The following is a 15,219-nucleotide window of genomic DNA, read 5'->3' on the forward strand; positions in this document are numbered from 1 at the left end:
GAGCCAGGGGAAGCAGCAGGCAGAGGGAGAGGGAGAAGGAGACTCCCCACTAAGCAGGGAGCTTATGAGGAGCTCCATCCCAGGACCCTGGGATCATGACCCAAGCCTCAGGCAGACGCCTCACCGACTAAGCCGCCCAGCACTTCTGCAGAGAGAGAATCTTACGCAGGCTCCATGTCCAGTTTGGAGCCTGACCCTGAGATCATGATCGGAGCCGAAATCAAGAGTCTGACACTTAATTGAGCCACCCAGACATCCCTGTTCATTTTATTTTAAAAATTCTGCATATAAGTGAAATCACATGATGTTTGTCTCTTTCTGACTTGTTCCACGTAGCATTATAACGTCCAGACCCATCCATGTTGTTATAAGCGGCAAGATCTCACTCTTTTTTATGGTTGAGTAACATTCCCGTGTGTGTGTATGTGTGTGTGTACCACATCTTTATCCATTCATCAATCAATGGACATTTAGTTGTAAATAACGTTGCTATAAACATAAGGGTGCGTCTACCTTCAAATTGGTGTTTTCGTTTCCTCCAGGTAAACACCCGGCAGTGAAATTACCCGATCACGCACCCAGCTCTACTGTCAGTGTTTTGAGGAACCCCCATGCTGTTTTCCACAGTGGCTGCACCAATTTACATTCCCAGCAACAGAGTACGAGGGGTCCTTTTTCTCTGCATCCTCCCCAATGCTTGCTTTTTTCTTCTCTTTTTCCTATTAGCCATTCTGACAGCTGTGAGGTAGCATCTCACTGTGGTTTTGATTTGCATTTCCCTGATGACTAAGTGATGTGGACCATCTACATCTCCATGTATCCCTTGGCCATCTACAAGTTTTTTGGGGGAAAATGTCTGTGCAGGTCCTCTGTCCATATTTAAGTCAGATTGTCGTTTTTGGTGTTGAGCTGTACATGTTGTTTTTTGTTTTCGTTTTTGAGCATGGTCCATGCCCAGCATGGAGCCCGAGTTCAAAAAGGGCTTGGACCAAGCAAGACCACGAGATCAAGAACTGAGCTGACATCAAGACTCAGACACTTAACCAACTTAAGCCACTCAGGCGCCCCAAAGAAACTCTTCATAGATTTTGGATATTAACCCTTTATTGGATCTACCATATACAAATATCTTCTCCCATTCAGCAGGTTGTCTTTTAGTTTGGTGTTTCCTTTACTGTGCAGAAACCTCTTATTTTGAGGAAGTCCTTGTAGTTTATTTTTGCTTTTGTTTCCCTTGCCTTGGAAGATGCATCAAGAAAGAGACCTCACTGCCTGCGCCCTCTCAGGCGGTAACTCTGATTTAGATCCTTCATCTGGTCTGAGTTTATTTTTGACTGTGGTGTGAGAAAGTGGTCCGGCTTCATTCTTTTGCATGGGCCTGTCCAGTTTTCCCAGCACCATTTACTGAAGAGACCAACTTTTTCCCGCTGGATATTCTGGCCTCCTTTGCCGTGCATGAATTGACCATACGGATGCGGGTTTAATTCTGGGCTCTCTACCCTGTCCCATTGGTCTGTTTTTGTGCCAGTGCCACACTCTTTTGATGATGTATCACTCAACGCTTAACATTTTGAGGAACTGTCTTCCAAGGGGGCTGCACCATTTTACACTGTATTTGCTTCGGTTGCAGAATAACAGTACATTACCACAAATCAATCGAAATAAAAATATTTATTCTCTTTAAAGAGCACCATTATTTTACTTTTTATTTTTTATTATTATCATTTTTAAAGACTTTATTTATTTGACAGAGAGAAAGCAGGAGGAGCAGAGGGAGAGGAAAGAAGCAGGCTCCCCGCAGAGGAACAGCCCAATGTAGAATTCAGTCCCAGGATCCCAGGATCATGACCTGAGCCCAAGCAGATGCTTAACCCACTCAGCAACTCCGGCGCCCCAGAAGCACCATTATTTGAAACACATATGCCCCATTCAGTGAAAAAGTATATGTTTTACATGTGTCTGATACAGGATTTCCATCCTAAATACAGGGGCACCCGGCTGGCTCTGTTGGTAGGGCCTGCCACCCTTGATCTCAGGATCCTGAGTTCAAGCCCCAGGCTGGGCTGGAGCGCACCTAAAAAAGTAAAAATACCAAATATATAAAGAATGCGTGATTCAATGATAAGACAACGTGGTTTTGTTTTTTAATTAGCAATAGAGTGGAACAGACAATTTGCAAAAGAAGATATTCAAGTGGCCAACGAGTGCATGAAACATGGTCACCTTCGTGAAGCATCAGACACACGCAGAGAAAACTCCGGTGACAGCTAGTGCATGCGCACTGGATGGCCAACACTGAAAAGACTGACAGCATCTAACGCTGCCGGTGCGCTGGGAGAGCTGGACCAACATGCCTCGATTGGGCTGCGCAAGAGCAGAGCGACCATTTTGGAAACCAGTTCGGCAGTTTCTTGTAACGTTAAAATACCCTTACAAACCCGACCCGCCGAGTTACACACCCACCCTCCAACTTACACATCCGACCCTCCGACTTACACACCCGACCTCCAACTTACACGCCGACCCTCCGACTTACACACCCACCCTCCGACTTACACACCCGACCTCCAACTTACACACCGACCCTCCGACTTATGCACTTGACCCCCGACTTACACACCGACCCTCCGACTTACACTCCCGACCCTCCGACTTACACACCCAACCCTCCGACTTACACGCCGACCCACCCACTGCACTCCAGCTGTCCCGCGAGAGTGGGAACCGCACCTGCCCGCGAGGCCGCGGCAGGAGTGTTTCCGGACGCTCTGTCGCAAGAGACTGGAACAGCCCAGAGGTCCGTCAAGAGGACAGATAAGGAAACCCGCACTTCGGGAACCACGGTACATCCTGCCTCGTGGAACCTCAGCGCGTCCAGGCTCGCCCCCCCACCCGGCGGTCCCCAGGGAGCGGCTTTGCGCAGAGTCCCGCCCGGGGCCAGTGCGCAGTGCACGGTGCACGCTCCCGAGCCGGGGCCGCGCCCCCCCGCAGCCCTCGCGGGCCGCGCGGGGAGGAAGGGGCCGGCCGCGGGCCCCGCCGGGGGACGGCGCGTGCGCTCGGACTGACCGCGCGGGGCGTGCAGGCAGCGGGGGCGGGCCAGGGCCGACGGGGCGGGCACGGAGGTAAGGCCGGGCGGCCCGCCCCCGGGGGGGCCGGTCCCGATCGCCCGCCCCGCCCCTCCCCGGCCGCCCGGGTGTGGGCCCCGCTGCTGCGCCGCTCCCTCGGCTGGCGGACCCGCGCGGGCGCCGGCTCGGGCTGCGGGTGAGGGGCCGGGGAGGGGCGCGGCGGAGGGCCCCGACCCGGGGCTGGGGAGGAGGCGGCGGGGTCGGCACTCGGTGCCCGCGGGGCTGCGGTCTCTGCCGAGATTTGGGTTTTTCCTCCCGGGCGGGGCGCGCGCACTTCCTCATTCCCGCGGGACCCCCTCTCGCGTGCGGCCGGGCCTGGCCTGAGTCCCCCAGGGACCACCCCACCTTGGCCCGGCGTCTGCTCCGGCCCGCTTCGGGAGCCCCCGCGGCGTGGCGGGAGTTCCTGGGCGCGCCGGGTCGGGCCGGGAGGCGGGGCCGAGGGATTTTGGATGCGGGACCCGGGTACCGGATGGAGGTCAGAGGCGGGTCCGCGTCTCGTTGCGAACTGAAGGAGAAGAGGGGCTCCAGTGGGAGGGGGAGGGCGGGGCTGCAGGGCAGATCACCTCCCTGAGGCCTCCCCATGCTCCTAGGATGGCGGCGACCCCCGCGAGCCTGTTCTCCTCTGGGGACGACCTGGACTCCAGCCAGTTGCATATGGAGCCCGATGAGTTAGACACTCTGAAGGAGGGAGAGGACCCAGGTTCGCAGCGAGCAGGGCCGTCGGGAAGGAGAGGGGCGGAGAACTCCCGGCGTCCCGCACTAACACCTTCTCTCCTCCTAGCTGACCGGATGCACCCGTTTCTGGCCATCTACGACCTGCAGCCTCTGAAAATGCGCCCCTTGGTGTTCGCCCCTGGAGTCCCCGTCACGGCCCAAGTGATGGGCACTGAAAGATACACCAGTGGCTCCAAGGTGGCTGGGCGGGCGCCAGGGAGCTGGGCAAAGGGAGGGCTGCTGCCCAACGAGGGGACAAACGTTCAGTCCCTCCCTCGTACTCCCAGGTGGGAACCTGCACCCTGTACTCTGTCCGTTTGACGCATGGCGCCTTTACCTGGACGACCAAGAAGAAGTTCCGGCATTTTCAGGAGCTGCACCGGGACCTCCTGAGACACAAAGTCTTGATGAGTCTGCTTCCTCTGGCGCGGTAAGGGGACCCTCCCGCTTCCTGTCAAGGACAGGAGCCCCCACCCTGGGGCAGCACGGGCAGCCCCTGACCCAACCCCCAGTACCGTTTTCTGCCTGTCTCCACGCCCCTCCAAGCCACCCATACTTCTGTCCCCGCTACTTTCCCATCCCAGCTCTGGCCCCCGGGGCCCCCTCCCCTGACCCCGGTTACCAGGAAACCTTCCCAGCCCAGCTCACCCTGTCCGTGGTTCTATGCCAGTAGCTCAGCCGGGCTGGATGCCCAAAATGCCCTTGGCAGCCTCGCTCCTTTTCTTGTCTCTGTTCTTAGGATTGGGGGCCTTCTGCCAGCCTCCAGTCCTCCCCCAGTATCCCATACCTAGGGCTGCAGGAATCCAGGTTCTCCGCTTCCTGGTTCTTCTTGATCCTCCTCCCTGATCTCATCCACAGCTTTGGTGTGGCCCACCTTCCAGCCCGGGAAGCAGCCGACAGAGAGATACCCTCTTTACCACGCGTGGGTCCCGAGGGCTCCAGCAGACATGCATCCAGCAAACAGGTGCGACCAGACACCAGGCTGGCAGGGAAGGCTTCTGGTGTGCAAAAATGGCTCTGGTCCCATCTGTCTCTGTCTCTCATCCCTGCTTCAGAAGTACCTGGAGAATTACCTTAACCTCCTCCTGACCATGTCTTTCTACCGCAACTACCATGCCATGGTAAGGCCCCGGGGACTGGGCCCTTGTGCCATTCCAGGTGGAACAGTATCATCAGACCCTCATGTGGCAGAGGCCCTGGGTCTGCTGAAAGGCGAAGTCTCTCCTCTGAGCCATTGTCTTCCTCTGCAGACAGAATTCCTGGAAGTCAGCCGGCTGTCCTTTATCCCAGACCTTGGCTCGAAAGGACTGTGAGTGTCCGATGCCCATCACCCCACAGCCAGCAAACCCACAGGAGGGTGGGGAGAGCATTGCAGGGAGAGGGCGGGAGGGGGGCTCTGGATTCCTTTTGGACCATCTTCTCCTGATTTTCCCCACAGGGAGGGAGTGATCCGGAAGCGCTCTGGAGGCCACCGAGTCCCTGGCCTCACGTGCTGTGGCCGAGACCAAGTGTGTTACCGCTGGTCCAAGAGGTGGGTCCCGGAGCGGACCCGCCAGGCCGTGTTCGGGAGGGAGGGATGAGGAAGGAGATCCCACAGGCAGGGAGGAACGGACGGAGCCCTTCCGCTCCAGGTGGCTGGTGGTGAAGGACTCCTTCCTGCTGTACATGTGCCTCGAGACGGGCGCCATCTCCTTTGTTCAGCTCTTCGACCCTGGCTTCGAGGTGCGCGTGGGGAAAAGGAGCACAGAGGCCCGCTATGGGGTCAGGATCGACACCTCCCACAGGTAGGGCCACAAGGGGTGGTGGGGGAGGACGAGGACGGACACCTGGGAGGGAGAGCGAGTGGAAGGAAGGGAAGGATTTCCAGCCCCTGGAGCTGGCCTTGATTTGGAACCAGGGAACTGGTCTGGCCACATGTCTGGGAACTCGTAGTGGCTGGGCTCAGGGAGGGCGGCGGTGAGTAGGAGGCTCGGACAGAGGGAAATGGCTCTCCATCCATTCCTCCGTTCACTCTCTCGTCCGACAAATCGGAGAGCCTGGTCTGCCCCCCAGCTCCATGCCTGCGACCCAGCCGTGCAGAAGGCAGAGACATGCCTCGTCCGGGTGGAGTCGGGCACGAGGGACTAAGGCAGGAAGTGGGAAGGAGGAGACAGCCGGAGAGGGGAGGTGGCTGAGGCCCCCCTTGTTCTTCCTGCTCAGGTCCCTGATTCTCAAGTGTGGCAGCTACCGGCAGGCACGGTGGTGGGGCCAGGAGATCACGGAGCTGGCACAGGGCCCGGGCAGGGACTTCATACAGCTGCACCGACATGACAGCTACGCCCCGCCCCGGCCTGGGACCCTGGCCCGGTGGTGAGACACTGACGTCCCTTCAGAGCTTGTCTGTGGGCTTCTGGGCCCACTTGCTGTTTTCTGAGTCCTTGAACCTCTTCTGCTTTCCACCCCCTGCGGCTTCTCTGGTCTCCTTGACCAGCTGCCCTCTAACCACACTGATATCTAATCTCCCTCTGACCTCTCTGACTCTCCTTACTCGCTAATCTCCTCTGACCCAATCTCTGACCTCCTGTGACCAACCCCCCCTGCCCTTTTGCCATGCTGTCCCTCTCTGTGCCTTAGGATCTCTTCAAAACTCTCTGATTCATTCATGCATTCAACAAACCTTTTCTAAGCACCTACTCTGTGCCCGGCCCAGTGGCAGGAGAAAGAAGCCAGCCCAGTAGCTGATTCAATCATGAAGCAATGACAGATTGCCATTCCAGAGGTAGTTGTGGGGGTACCGAGCACAGAAGGGGAGCCTCTGGCCCTGCATGGGGATATCAGGACAGGCTTGCAGGAGGCAGCAGCCTTGAGGACAAGGATGGCCCGAGGCAGGAGCTGGAAAGAGCAGAGGCAGCTAAACTACATCACAGGCAGGGAGGGAGTTGGGGAAGCCTTGTTTTCTTGGATGGGCTGCAAACATTTATTTTTTAACACCAGAACTAATGGCTTATACTCACGTAGTACTTACTGTGTGCTGGGAACTGTCCTACGTGCTTTATGTGTGTTATGAAGGCGTCAGGCGAACCCTGTGAGGGTCCTTGCCCAAGGTTACACAGCCTGTAAACAGTGGAGCCAGGATTCAAATCCCGGCAGCCTCGGGGCTGAGACCCCGCTCTTCACCATCCTACGAAACTGTTAGTTATTAGAATGTCAAGGGGCGCCTGGCTGGCTCAGTGCAGGGAGCATGCGATATTTGATCTCATGGCCGTCAGTTCGAGCCCCACGTTGGGCATAGAGATTGCTTCAAAAGAGAAAATCCTAAAAAAATACATAAGTGAAATAAATAAGAATTCAAGTGACGTGGAAGCACGTTAAGCATGTAAGTTTCCATTCATTGCACAACCCTCTGTGCTCAGCCCCACTTCTCTCTACCCACCTCCCAGCAGCCCATTTCTCTCCCCAGAAGTAGCCCTCACAATAGTATCGTGTTTATCTTCTTAGCTCTTTTCCAGCATACTTTGGTAGACTTATATGTATGTTAGCGTTTGTTTTGTTTTGTTTTGTTTTAAGATTTTAGTTATTTATTTGACAGAGATCACAAGTAGGCAGAGAGGTGGGGGCGGGGGTGGTGGTGGTGGTGGTGGTGGGCAGGCTTCCCGCTGAGCAGAGAGCCCGATGCAGGGCTTGATCCCAGGACCCTGGGACCACAACTCCCCCCCCCCAAGGCAGAGGCTTAACCCACTGAGCTCCCCAGACACCCCTGCTGTTTGTTTTACATGTAAATGAGATCCTGCACTTGGTTTTGTCATTTATTTTTCCTTCACTTAATTTGTGTGTTAGGGATTAAGCATTTGTTTTTTTTTTTAAAGATTTTATTTATTTATTTGACAGACAGAGATTACAAGTAGGCCGAGAAGCAGGCAGAGAGAAAGGAGGAAGCAGGCTTCCCAATGAGCAGAGAGCCTGATGTGGGGCTCGATCCCAGGACTCTGGAATCACAACCTGAGCCGAAGGCAGAGGCTTTAACCCACTGAGCCACCCAGGTGCCTCAGGGATTAAACATTTAGATTGTTTATTTTATTTTTAAGATCTTTCTTTTTTTCTTTTTTTTTTTTTTAAGATTTTATTTATTTATATGACAGAGATCACAAGTAGGTAGAGAGCAGGCAGAGAAAGAGAGGAAGCAGGCTCCCTGTTGAGCAGAAAGCCCCATGCGGGGCTCCATCCCAGAACCCTGAGATCATGACCCGAGCCAAAGGCAGAGGCTTTAACCCACTGAGCCACCCAGGCACCCCTAAGATCTTTTTTATTTGAGAGAGGGAAAGAGCCGGTGTGCGTGTGCAAGCAAGAGTGGGGGAGTGGCAGAGGGCCAGGGAGAAGCACATGCCCCGCTGAGCAGGGACGTCCCAGGAGCCCTGATGGTGACTCAAGCTGGAGGCAGACACTTCCCTGACTGAGCCACCCAGGTGCCCTGGTTATTCCTCATTTTAAACGATGCCGCAGTGAACCCAGCTTTTGTCTAAGCATTTAATAGGTTGCATTCCTAGAAATAGAAGGACTCTGTGCATTTATTGGTATTCGAGAACATGTGTGCTCGATATTCCCGGAGATACCGCCAAACTGTCCTCTAGGAAGGCTGTAACCCATGTGTATTCCCGTAGCGGTGAGAATGCTCACTTCCCCACGTGTTAATATTGCAAGTTATTAGTGGTCTTTATTTTTGCTAATCTCGTGGATTAAAGACCTATTCTTTTTTTTTTTAAGATTTTATTTATTTATTTGACAGAGATCATAAGTAGGCAGAGAGGTAGGCAGTGGGGGTGGGCAGGGAAAGCAGGCTCCCTGCCAAGCAGAGAGCCTGATGTGGGGCTCCATTCCAGGATCCTGAGATCATGACCTGAGCATAAGGCAGAGGCTTAACCCACTGAGCCACCCAGGCTTCCCAAAACCTGTTATTTTATCTTATTATTAATTTTTTTCCTCGCTAGTGACATTGAACCTCTTCTTGTATGGTTGAGCATTTTAATTTCCTCCATGAACTGTCAGTTCTTATTCTTTGCCCACTTTTCAGTTTGCTTGTATGTCTTTTTCTTACTGATTTGTTACAACTCTTTACATATGGCATACTAATGCTTCTAGTCGTTATCTTCTTTCGTTTATTGTGTCTTTTGTGGTTTCTAATTTTATTTAGCTTGTACTGGCAAGTCTGTCCCACTTGGATACATCTGATAATCCATCTGACTGCTCTGATCACTCTTGATCTTTGACTGACCCTGCTATCACCTCTGAGCCGTGGCTGTCCTCCGGTCTTCTCTCCAGAGCTTTCTGGCTTCTGACTCCCCTGACTTCCTTGGCTTGGCCTCCCCCCAGGTTTGTGAATGGGGCGGGTTACTTTGCCGCTGTGGCGGATGCCATCCTGAGAGCTCAAGAGGAGATTTTCATCACAGATTGGTGGTGAGTAAGGGAAGAGCTCAAACAGGAAGGGGCAGGGTCGGGCCTGCCGGGGATCAGCTTACGGGCCACAGAGGGAGGGGTGGGGGAGTGGCTGCTGGTTGGGTAAGGCTTAGCTTGCTTCTGACCTCCGGCCCCAATCCCAGGCTGAGTCCGGAAATTTACCTGAAGCGTCCTGCCCATTCAGATGACTGGAGACTGGACATTATGCTCAAGAGGAAGGCGGTGAGGAGAGGGGTCAGGCTGGAGGGGAGGCATGAGGGGGCGGCCCATGGGGGGGGGGGTTGGTTTAGAATAGACTGCAGTGTGGGAGAAGGTAGGGAATGCTTCTCCTGGAGCCAGTGTAGATGTCTCTCCCAGTACCCTTTAGGCTTTGTTTCATCGGGGGCTGGGGGCGGATGTGTGTTGCCTTTCTCACTGGACTAACATCGCTGCAGTGGCTGCCACGTCCGGGCATCTGTAGGTGTCACTGGACGTGCAGACCATGATGGCGAGTGGGGGCCAGTGGACGGAGGGATGGCGGGAAGGGGGACAGAGAGAAGGACAGGCAGTCGGAGGGGTGCCAACAGGGATGCAGTGGGTGGGTGCAGGATGGGCGGCACAGAACGGGGGGAAGTACATGGTGGGGAACGTGGGCGAGTAGACCGTGACAGGCAGGCAAGGAGCTGCGCACATGGACAAGCCGGTGGACAGGTGAACAGCTGGCCCATTGCCAAGTTTGCCACAAGCACCATGGCTGGGTGTAAGTGTGGAGGCTGTCCAGGCTGAGTGGGGGTTCACACAGCAACCCCGAGCATGGGGCAGGGTTTGGGAGGGTGCAAAGGGGCCATCGTGCAAAGGGCATTAGGATCTGATGGCCACACTGCCACCCCCACCCCCCCACCCCACCCCCACCACCAGGAGGAGGGTGTCCGTGTGTCTGTCCTGCTGTTTAAGGAAGTGGAGTTGGCCTTGGGCATTAACAGTGGCTATAGCAAGAGAGCCCTAATGCTGCTGCATCACAACATAAAGGTGACTCAGGTGTCAGAGACACCCCCCCCCAACTGCAGCCCTACCCTCCAGGCTTCCCAGCCCCCAACTCTCCCTGTCCTCAAATGAATGTCTCATTCTTCCATCTTCCTATCCTCCCTCCTGGCGCTTCGGTTCTCCCCTCACCAGAGCCCACCCTCCTGACCCCTCTCCCCCACCTGCGGCAGGTCATGCGCCACCCAGACCAGGTGACCCTGTGGGCCCATCATGAGAAGCTCTTGGTTGTGGACCAAGTAGTGGCATTCTTGGGGGGGCTGGACCTCGCCTATGGCCGCTGGGATGACCTGCACTATCGCCTGACTGACCTCGGGGACCCATCCGGGCCAGCGGCCCCACAGGTAATCGCCAAGGCCTTCCCAAGCTCCCCTAAACACCGCATCAATGCACACCCTTTCCCCTCCACTCGTTCCAGGCACTGCCCACCACGGGGTTCCTCTTACTGGGGCCCCAGGAAGCTGCTGGGAAGTAGACCCAATCCCTCCCTGCCCCCAGACCCCTCCCCGCTCCTCTAGGACATCCAATGCCACTGAGGGCTGGGGGGAACCATCTGTGTCACTCTTACTCTCTATGTCTCTCTGTTTCGCATCAGTGCCCCTCTCTCCTCCTGGGCCCTGGCTCTGTATGGCTCCCTGTGACCTCTCCTTGCCCCCTCCCCGGCTTGGGTGTGTTCCCCTACAGCCTCCCCCGCCGGGCTCCGACTCTCCAGGCAGCCCAGACCTCTCACAAAATCAATTCTTCTGGCTGGGCAAAGACTACAGCAATCTTATCACGAAGGACTGGGTACAGCTGGACCGGCCTTTTGAGGGTGAGGGTCCCCTCCTCCATAGCCCCCAGGACAAGGGAGTAGGGGCAGATGTCCGGGTGGGGGCTATGAATGGGAGGAGCTGGGTCAAGGGTAACGTGGCCTTCCCTCTGATCGGCTCCTTGTCGGAGCCGGAAGCGCTTGGGGATGTCGGAACCGTCCCCAAGAGACCATCCCTGGCCTTGCCCCTGATTCTCCCGGGACCCCCAGATTTCATTGACAGGGAGACCATGCCCCGGATGCCATGGCGGGACGTCGGGGTGGCCGTGCATGGTCTCCCTGCCCGGGACCTGGCCCGGCACTTCATCCAACGCTGGAACTTCACCAAGGTGCTCACTCTGTCCTGGGGGTGCTGGTGGTGGGAAGGAGCTACCTCCCGCTGACAGCCATCCCTCCACCTCAGATGACCAAGGCCAAGTATAAGACACCCATGTATCCCTACCTGCTGCCCAAATCCACCAGCACAGCAGACCAGCTCCCCTTCACGCTCCCCGGGGGGCAGTGCACCACCGTGCAGGTGAGGCTTCCCTTTCAACCTGTCCTTACTCCTCCCTCCCTTCAGCCCACTGCCCCAAACCTGAGAGCTGCCCAGACTGCTCTCCTGCGGTCAGGAGCCACATCCTATTCCTTGTCCCCCCAGGTCTTGCGGTCTGTGGACCGCTGGTCAGCAGGGACTTTGGAGAACTCTATCCTCAACGCCTACCTGCACACCATCAGGGAGAGCCAGCACTTTCTATACATCGAGGTCTGACGGGGGTTGGGGGACAGGGAAGGGAGGGGGCGTCTGAGGAGAGGGACTGAGGATAGCTGTGGGATCAGTCCTGGAGGGCTGGTGTGGCTGGGCCTGGAGAGGTGTGAAACCCCGGGGTGGGCCGGAACCTCGAGATGGGGCTGGCGCTGAGCGGAGGGAACCGGGCAGGGCCCTGGCAGCTGATGCCTGTCTTGGGTCCCTGCCTCAGAATCAGTTCTTCATTAGCTGCTCGGATGGGCGGACCGTTCTCAACAAGGTGGGCGATGAGATTGTGGACAGAATCCTGAAGGCCCACAAGTAAGGCGGACTGGCGGCAGGATGGGCGTCTGGGCGTGGTTTAAACCAGGAGGGGCGTGGTGTGTGTCTGGCCCCGCCTCTGACTCCGCCCCCTTCCCCAGACATGGGCAGTGCTTCCGAGTCTACGTTCTTTTGCCCCTGCTGCCCGGTTTCGAGGGTGACATCACTACAGGTGGTGGGAATTCTATCCAGGCCATTCTGCACTTCACCTACAGGTGACCCCCCCCATGGCCACCCATCCGTGCCCCTGCCCTGAGTCTGTCCCGCTCCCTTTCTGCTGGACTTTTGAGGTCCACCATTCTCCTGACATCCCCTAGCCTCCCCCTCCCTCACCCACTTTTTTCCGCAGGACCCTGTGCCGTGGGGAGTACTCCATCCTACATCGCCTCAAAGCAGCCAGTGAGTGCTGGGGGTGGGGGGTTCAGGCCCCGGACCACCAGGCAGGGGAGCCTCTCCTCGCATGGTTCTGGGGCTGCTACTACTCTGAAACTGCAGGTAGTCTTGGGCTGCAGGGAGACGCATGCAGACTTAGCTCTAGGCCTTTTGAAGTGGGGGGTACCTGGGACAGGGCTCCATCAGCACGAGAGGGCACCTGTTACCTCATCCCCTCCCCCATCTTTCTTTCAGTGGGGACAGCGTGGCGGGACTATATGTCCATCTGTGGGCTGCGCACCCACGGAGAGCTGGGTGGACACCCGGTCTCAGAGCTCATCTATATCCACAGCAAGATGCTCATCGCGGATGACCGGACGGTCATCATTGGTCAGTCCCGGATCAGGACCCCTGGCAGCAAGAGGAGGGGTGGGGTGTGGAGCCAGGCCCAGCAGTGGGGGATGGGGTGAAGGACACTGGCTGGTCCTCTGGTAGAGGGTCCTCCCTGGGGCTCAGGCAGACACAGCGTGTCCTGCACCTGTCCCAGGCTCTGCGAACATCAATGACCGTAGCTTGCTGGGCAAGCGGGACAGTGAGCTAGCCGTGCTGATCCAGGACACAGAGATGGAGCCCTCCCTCATGGATGGCAGGGATTATCAGGCGGGCAGGTTTGCCTTGAGTTTGCGGAAGCATTGCTTCAGGTAGAGTGGGACAGGGTGCTGCGGGGAAGGAAGAGGTCGGGAGGGGGCTGGCCTGCCTTCTGGGGAGGTGTGTGGAGGGCTTACTACCGGTAAGTAGCACTGGAGTTCCTGATCTGACTCAGGGCCAAGTAGGGCTATCAAAAAGATAAGAAGCAAATACTCTAAAAATAGTTTTTTTTTTTTTTTTTTTGTAAAGCATCAAGTTAGTGGTCAAAGAGGAGACAGATTAAAACTCTGTTGGGCCCGTTTGCCCTTATTTTACTATTTAACAGTGTGTTTATTTTGAATTACTTGGGTAGGCACAAAATGACTTTTCCAGCAGTCAAGTTCTCCAAGGATCCTTTTTTTTTTTTTTAAGATTTTTAAATTTACTTATTTGTCAGAGAGAGCACAAAAGCAGGGGCAGCAGCAGAGGCAGAGGGAGAAGCAGACTCCCCACTGAGCAGGGAGCCCAATGTAGACTCGATCCCAGGGCCCTGAGCCGAAGGCAGATACTTCACTGACTGAGCCACCCAGGTGTCCCGGGTTCTCCAAGGATCTTAATCTGACCTTGTGGGCACCCTTTTGTCCTGTAGTGTGATTCTTGGGGCAGATGCCCGGCCGGATCTGGACCTCCGAGATCCTGTCTGTGATGACTTTTTCCAGCTATGGCAAGACACAGCAGAGAACAATGCCAATATCTATGAGCAGGTGGGTGCCGGGGCAGGGGGTGAGGAGGGGGGTCTCTGTGTGGAAATGCATGGATTGTCTCGTTCAGGGTAGGATGGAGAGAGCCCCACCACTGAGCCATTCTCAGAAGAGAGGTGAAAGTGTGGGGGGCAGATCATGGGGTTCAGCAGCTCGGGGTCAATGTGGGGGGCTGTGGTGTGAGAACTGGGGGTGTCCAGCCCAGTTGGGCTTTTGGACTCTTGGCAGAGTCTCTCCAAGCCTTACTGGCTTCTATGCCCCCTGCCCCCCGCCCACAGATCTTCCGTTGCCTGCCATCCAACGCCATCCGCTCCCTGCGGGCACTCCGGGAATACGTGGCTGCAGAGCCCCTGGCCACGGTCAGCCCACCTCTGGCCAGGTCTGAGCTCACCCAGGTCCAGGGTCACCTGGTCCACTTTCCCCTCAAGTTCCTGGAGGAAGAAAATTTGCTGCCGCCCCTGGGGAGCAAGGAAGGCGTGATGCCCCTCGAAGTGTGGACATAGTGGTGGCTCCAGCCCGGGATGGCATACCAGCCGCCTCGGGCACCACTGAGGCCGGCTCCCTGCCCCCAACCCTAAGTACGGAGGGCAGTGCCCCCTGGGACCCAGGGCAGGCAGGCAGGCATGCCTGAGGGGACTAGAGAAGTCACCGCAGTGGACCCTCCCTTGAGAAGGACCCCGAAGAGGATGCTCCAGACCCTGGATTGGGGAGGCAGGAGACGGTCCCGGAGAAGTTCCTCCTCCCCACTACCCACTTGAAACCACTGCACTGGGGGAGAAGCAAACCTCCCACCCGTCTGCCCGCCCACCTGCAAGCCTGGGGAAGTCTGTCCCTGCAGGAGAGGCCGGCTCTGTCCTGGGCCTTCCCAGCTCCCCCTTACCTCCAACTGCCCTTGAACCCCTCCCACCCCACGGCCTCTCCGGGCTCATCACAGCCAAGGTGGAGGGAAGGATGAAGCCTCTCCCGGCTTCAGCCCCCACGGCAGGGAGGGTGGGGTGGGAGGCGCACACTAACTCTCTCCCCCTGCCTACAGATAGACACTAGCTTTGTATCCATTCAAGAAGCATTTCATAAATAAAGGCATAGAAGAGGTCCCTGCCTCTCCCTTGGCCAAACCGAGAGCCTGGCGCTTGCCTCCCCCTTCCCGCCCACCTGAGCTTTGGCCCCCCGGCACCTGCTCACACCCAGCGCCTGGCTCCTTTCTGCACATTCATCTCTACTGTACCTGTTGGTCCTTTTAGCAGCTAACCCGGCTGCTGGGAAGAGGAGGTGCTCACACAGCACCTGGCCAGCAAGAAGGGCGGGGCCAAGCCA

The 15,219-nt window shown here is 56.6% G+C and overlaps 1 protein-coding gene and 1 long non-coding RNA gene across 4 annotated transcripts; one reads left to right on the forward strand and one right to left on the reverse strand.

The window, feature by feature from the left end:
* Positions 1-1,745: 1,745 nt before the first annotated feature.
* LOC132004473 (uncharacterized) lies at positions 1,746-3,005 on the reverse strand. Its single transcript, XR_009400520.1, has 3 exons — positions 2,731-3,005; positions 2,224-2,364; positions 1,746-2,074 (listed from the first exon to the last, which is right to left on the reverse strand). It is a non-coding gene; the product is annotated as an uncharacterized LOC132004473 (long non-coding RNA).
* Positions 3,006-3,032: 27 nt separating this feature from the next.
* PLD2 (phospholipase D2) lies at positions 3,033-14,997 on the forward strand. 3 transcript variants are annotated; one of them, XM_059380935.1, is made up of 25 exons: positions 3,033-3,122; positions 3,716-3,825; positions 3,907-4,037; positions 4,127-4,269; positions 4,698-4,803; positions 4,895-4,960; positions 5,090-5,148; positions 5,278-5,370; positions 5,471-5,623; positions 6,039-6,188; positions 9,186-9,269; positions 9,413-9,491; positions 10,167-10,277; positions 10,463-10,633; positions 10,974-11,100; positions 11,308-11,426; positions 11,501-11,614; positions 11,738-11,842; positions 12,057-12,145; positions 12,247-12,360; positions 12,495-12,544; positions 12,773-12,907; positions 13,065-13,218; positions 13,794-13,908; positions 14,184-14,997. In XM_059380935.1, exons 2-25 carry the CDS (start codon positions 3,717-3,719, stop codon positions 14,406-14,408), a joined length of 2,802 nt encoding a protein of 933 aa, XP_059236918.1. In that variant the 5' UTR covers positions 3,033-3,122; position 3,716; the 3' UTR covers positions 14,409-14,997. The 3 variants fall into 3 exon arrangements, with proteins under 3 accessions (XP_059236918.1, XP_059236917.1, XP_059236916.1); XM_059380934.1 differs by lacking the exon at positions 3,033-3,122 and adding an exon at positions 3,167-3,261; XM_059380933.1 differs by lacking the exon at positions 3,033-3,122 and adding an exon at positions 3,268-3,600.
* The last annotated feature ends 222 nt before the right edge of the window (positions 14,998-15,219 follow it).

Source organism: Mustela nigripes, chromosome 16 (assembly GCF_022355385.1).
Source record: "Mustela nigripes isolate SB6536 chromosome 16, MUSNIG.SB6536, whole genome shotgun sequence".
NCBI lineage: Eukaryota > Metazoa > Chordata > Mammalia > Carnivora > Mustelidae > Mustela > Mustela nigripes.

What these genes read in the sequence shown, in the direction of transcription:
- PLD2 (XM_059380933.1), top strand. Translation starts at nt 3,575, where the DNA reads ATGCGGGACCCGGGTACCGGATGGAG. An exon ending in AGTCTGCTTCCTCTGGCGCG is followed by an intron (nt 4,270 to 4,697) that starts GTAAGGGGACCC and finishes TCTCATCCACAG; the next exon opens with CTTTGGTGTGGCCCACCTTC. An exon ending in TGACCGGACGGTCATCATTG is followed by an intron (nt 12,908 to 13,064) that starts GTCAGTCCCGGA and finishes CACCTGTCCCAG; the next exon opens with GCTCTGCGAACATCAATGAC.